At 25.9% G+C, this 5,520-nt stretch overlaps 2 protein-coding genes across 2 annotated transcripts; one reads left to right on the top strand and one right to left on the bottom strand.

The window, feature by feature from the left end:
* Window positions 1-1,587: 1,587 nt before the first annotated feature.
* On the bottom strand, window positions 1,588-2,026 carry EIN_401640 (hypothetical protein; the record flags this gene model as incomplete). Its single annotated transcript, XM_004255359.1, has 2 exons — window positions 1,588-1,691; window positions 1,786-2,026. 2 exons carry the CDS (start codon window positions 2,024-2,026, stop codon window positions 1,588-1,590), a joined length of 345 nt encoding a protein of 114 aa, XP_004255407.1.
* A 2,236-nt stretch (window positions 2,027-4,262) lies between these two features.
* Window positions 4,263-5,443, top strand: EIN_401630 (hypothetical protein; the record flags this gene model as incomplete). The annotated part of the gene is made up of 3 exons (XM_004255358.1): window positions 4,263-4,928; window positions 4,964-5,129; window positions 5,175-5,443. 3 exons carry the CDS (start codon window positions 4,263-4,265, stop codon window positions 5,441-5,443), a joined length of 1,101 nt encoding a protein of 366 aa, XP_004255406.1.
* Window positions 5,444-5,520: the final 77 nt, after the last annotated feature.

Here is a 5,520-nt window from a genome sequence, read left to right as displayed (position 1 = left end):
TTATAACAATAAAGTTGGAAAATGATATAGAGATAGAAATTGTCATTACTTTTAGAAAAATGTTTTAATAACACCACAATTACAATATTCTTTGAGGCAGATATCACTAAAAATGATAATCATAATAATTTGATAAAGACAAACCATCCACAGCAACAATTGAAATAATCTTCACTTGATCTGGCATGAGATTTTTGAAAAAAAGCCAAATTGCAAAACAAAATTTAACAAAAAAATAAAACCAAGATTCCCATTTATTCATAAAAGTACAAAATTAATAATAATTAAAATTAAATTTTTATTTATTTAATTTTAAAGAGGGACTGTCTTTTTTAAAAACACAAAAAATCACTTTAATCAAAAAGTTACAAGTTTAAAATTGGACTTTCTAAAAAGGTTTGGTTGTTACAAAAATTATCGTTGGTGTTAAACAGAATATCCGAATTGCACTGATTTGACAAAAAAAACTTTATGTTCAATAAAAAAACACATTCAAAACACTAGATAACTTGTAAAACCATCGACTATTTTACAAAATATTTCATAAAAAACAACAACAACAACAACAACAACAACAACAACAACAACAACAACAACAACAACAACAACAACAACAACAACAACAAAATATATTAATGTTGATAATGGATGCAAAAATATTAAATCAAATACCACACCCATTTTATAAATTACTGATAATTTCAAAATAAAATTATTTATCAAATATTTCCCTAAAAATGTCATACAAACTAAAATGTACGTTTTTGTTTATATGACATCGATGTTTATATATATATATATATATACCATCAGTGTTAAAATGTAATATGTTTATGGATAAAATTAAATGTATTGTTAACAAAGTTGACTTTTTAATGATCCTTATTAAGTGTAAAAGATGAGTATCAAAAAATAAATAAAATATTTATTATGAAATAATGTACACGAATGCAACTGAAAACCAATAGTGTGTTCCATTAATAGTCTTAAAGGAAGAAACAATGATTTGTGAAATAAATGTTAAAATAGTTTTTTCAATGTTAACAACACAAAACATAAAAAAGTATAAAATTGAACAATTTGCACAATAAATAATAGGTGTGATGAGAACTTTTTCTATAGACAAGTGCTTCAACACGTTCCCAAAAAATATAGTAATGGATGGAATGTTCAAAAATTGTCCGAATAATTTTTAACTTAAATAAATAAGGCATTAACTTAATTGAAATACGACCGTTGCGAAACATAAAGATTTGACAATAAATCGTTTGTTATTTAATATAAAGAATTGTTTAACAATTGCTTGTATAAATTATTTGTTATTGTTTGATAGAATTGTAAATAATTATTATTATTAATGTTAATATAATTATTAATAATTGTACAATTATTATTATAGTATTATTATTAAGATATATAACTATAAATAAAAATCAAACCCATAATTTATAAAAATAGCAATTTTATAATTTATATATTGATGAGGCAATTTAAAACCATAATCAGACCGTACGACTAAGATCATTCTTAGAGTATGTCACTTTCTATGTTACAAATAAAATTCACAAAATAGGATGAAGACTTTCATTACTTCAGTACCAAAGGGAGATACGCAGCAATGCACGATGAACTGCTTGTTGAGGGGTCGAGTGCGTGCACAAAACTCTGAAATGAGAGGCACTGAAGTCTGTCTGACTATTTTTTGTTTATTTTAATTGGTAGTATAATTTTTTGAAGAATTAAAGTTGATAAATAAAATGACAATACAAAACAATCAAATCAAACGACAATCAGATGAAAGCAAATTGTGAACGTATTTCAACATGTGTTGGGTTTTATTTTTTGGTTTCTTGTTCTTGAGATTTTGATAAGCCCACCGTTTTTGTTTCTTATCGTCTTGCTTGTTCAATGTGATGTATGTGACTGTTTTGACTGCCTTCTTATGTAAAGGCGATTTGTGTTTTGTTTCAACATATTCAAACATTTCCAAGTGAAACACCATGCTTGATGACAATTGGTTTGACATAAGATCTTTTTTGTATGCAACGTGACTTGTCAACACAATGCATTTGTCAAGACTCAATCTCAAACTTTGAGTCTTGACACTTTGATAAATACAAAAATACTATTGGAAAAAATTTTTTATATTTTAAAAAGTGTTGTGAAGAAATAAATTTCGTTAAAGCAGGAATAAATATAATATTATACCATCTTTAGTTTTTTCTCAAGAACTTCAGAATTGCTAAATTTCTTTTACAAGTTTTTGGTTGTCAAAAAAATGAATTAAAAAAAATATTTTCATCACAATCTGTTGTTAAAGTTGCATCTAATTTAAAGAATTTGAAGTTTGTTTGCTCATCATCAAGTGTGTCCAATTTTGGCGCACTTGCTTAAAATTCTGCACACTCAAAAGAGTCGAAGATGACAATAACTTTTAATTGTGTTTAATTGTTCCTTATACTAAACAACATTTGTTGAAAATATAACTGGCTTACAGACAGATGTTTTGATATTAAGAGTATTTATATGTATATATTTTTTGTTTAAATTCAATATTTAATGACTATTGTAATACTTTCAATGAAAACATATTCAAACTATGTTAACCCATGTTCAAATGTTGTGTTATATAGTAATCAACTTGTTTATTATTTTCAAAAAAGGTATCTAAAATCACAAAGCTGTGGGAAAAAGAAGATATTTGTTTAAACTTTTATTTTTTGAAATTAATAATCTTTGGAAATATTGTTTGATTTAATTTGTTATAAAAAAATGTTTTAATGTTTGTATAATACAATCAACTTACTTAACAGTTATACATATAAAATGTAAAAAATTCCAAAACACATTTTTAGTAAACAAGTTTTTAAATTATTTAAAAAAACTCTTATTTTAGTATTAATCTAAAGTTTACATTTCTTAAAAAATAAATTACCATACCTTTTATATTAATAAATTTAGTTGTTTGTGTTTGTCTTTAAAAAACATAAATCATCATACTGAAATGTTTTTATTTTAAGTTATCCAAATTATCGTCGGTATTGTACTTTTAAAAAATATAGCCGTGTTGCTTCGGCCAAAGACCTCTAGCCCGACGGGCAGATCAAAGGCATCAAGAGGACAGGGCCTTCTATACTTCAACGAGCATCAGTCTTATTCAAACGAGCTCAGCCAAATGAATCTTCTTGCATTTAATTCTGGTGACGAATTGAGTTGGTCACACTCGATCACTTGCTTATCAATAAACAACTTTTTATTAATTATTATATGATTTATTTTTTAAAAAAATTATGGGGTTCTTATTAATAATTAAAAATATTATAAAAAGTTATTAAAATATATAAAATTTTTTAAAAAATAAATTAATATATATTTTTAACTATATAAACCTCAAATTAAAAAAAGTTTTTTAAACTATGAACCAAATTAAATCAAACTCATTATCACTTTATATTTTTAAAATTAATTTTGAATTATATTGGGGCGGTCAATTTATGTTTGCATTACTATGTCTTTAAGTAAATGACTTTATTGTTCATCAAATAAACAATATTTTATTGTCCAAGTTTTATTGCTTTGATAATTTATGACATCTTTCTTCTAAATTAATTGCTTTCGTTTTATTAAAGATATTAACCAAACGCTTATTATTTGCATTTGTGCTTATGTTGTTTTTATTTTGTCAATAAACATTTTAACATTAAAAAGTGTTGTTTTTTGAAAATTAAAAAACAATCACATCTGCATCAAAGTTTTTAATATTGTTAATAAAAATACCAATGTATATAAATGTTAAACAAATATAACTGTAATGAATATTATCAATTTATGTATTTTCTAAAATACTTATCAATTATATTGTTTTTATTATCTAAAATACATCAGTATTTGTCAAAGTTAATTTATTATTTATCTACGGTGTATTTTTTTTATTTATCAGTATTTTGAAACATAAACTTGTGCCTAATTACTAAAATTTGTCATCCACATATTACAACTGTTTTGTATCACACACGCCCACTAATTAACATAATTTTATAATATTAGAGTTATTTTGGGTTTTAATTTCTCAATTATTTAGTTGATAAAAATAAAAAACATTTATTTCAATTAAATAGTTTTTTATTTGTATTGATTTGTGTTCAATAATTAACTAAAATAGTATTGTTTTGGATTTAAAAACATTCATTCAAACATAAAACTGAAAAACTCTAAAATATTTAAAATATAAAAACAATTTTATAATCAAAAAATATTAATATATGAACCATTTAGATGGCTTTCACATTATGATAGTTTCGAAATACTTTTCTTCTTTCCAAGACTTCATATCTCTTGAATTAGTATGTAAGAAATACGCTTCAACTATGTCTAAGTTTCATTACAACCCAATTCCTCTTACCCGAAGTAAACTGATTTTTTTCGAAAATTTAGAGACTTTAATTCTATGGCCACAAAACAATTTTTTGGCTTTTAAACACTTGACATCATACTTTTACAGGGAGTTTTACCGGATTATTGTCTACGAAGAAGTTGACTACAAAACTGCTATAAACATGCTCGACATGTATTCCGAAAACAAATTCCAATCAATTAAAGACACTTGTGTTCGAATGCACTCTATTATTTTCAAAAATGTTGTGTACACACAAAAAGACAAAATTGCTTTCAACAGTCATTTGTCTGATTTGGTCACCAAAATCGATGAAAAGTGCTTTTTTAATGAACAAGAAATGAAATCCATAAATATACAAACTACAGCCACGTGTATTAATAACGAATCTTTCTTACTATGTACTTCTCTCACATCTTTTATATTTCCATTGTCACTGAGACGAATATGTGATAAATCATTTGTTGAATGTCGATCGTTAGTCGAGGTGGTCTTCCCAAGTCGACTCACCTCTATTGGGTCACTGTGTTTTTATGTGTGTTATTCTCTCACCTCGGTGAAGTTCCCTAGACATTTAAAACCTTCTATCAAAAATTAATTGGAGCTTTCCAAGACTGTCAAAACTTAAGTTGTATAAAATTGCCAAGTCGTCTCTCTGAAATTAGTTATATAGCTTTTTCAGGCTGTCAAGAATTATTAGACCTTAATATTCCCAAGAGTGTCGAGTCACTCAAAAGTATGTGTTTTTTTCAATTGTAAATCTCTTTCAAAATAGTGTTAGAATTTGGTCTGAAGAGTATTGGAGAAATTTGTTTCAATGGGTGTATCTCATTGAATACAATAGAAATTCCAGACTCTGTGACTGAAATTGGTTGGCAGGCCTTTGCCGAGTGTACACAACTCCAAAAAGTTGTGATGTCAAAGTCACTCACCACGTTAAATAGAGAAACTTTCAAAAATTGTTTTTCCCTAACTGAATTTGAGTTTGCGTATGGGACTAAGTCGATAAAAGTATTCAACCGTCGTGCTTCATTGGTTGCGGGGTTTTAAATGTATTGATATAACCGAGGGTGTATTGATATTTCAGATGATAGTTTTCTACGATGTATGTCTCTCTCTGAAATTAC

The sequence above is a fragment of the Entamoeba invadens genome, assembly GCF_000330505.1.
Source record: "Entamoeba invadens IP1 unplaced genomic scaffold scaff_1105074726573, whole genome shotgun sequence".
In the NCBI taxonomy this organism is placed as follows: domain Eukaryota; phylum Evosea; order Mastigamoebida; family Endamoebidae; genus Entamoeba; species Entamoeba invadens.
The sequence above is the reverse complement of the archived record's forward strand: the minus strand, read 5'-3'. Positions and strand labels throughout refer to the sequence as shown.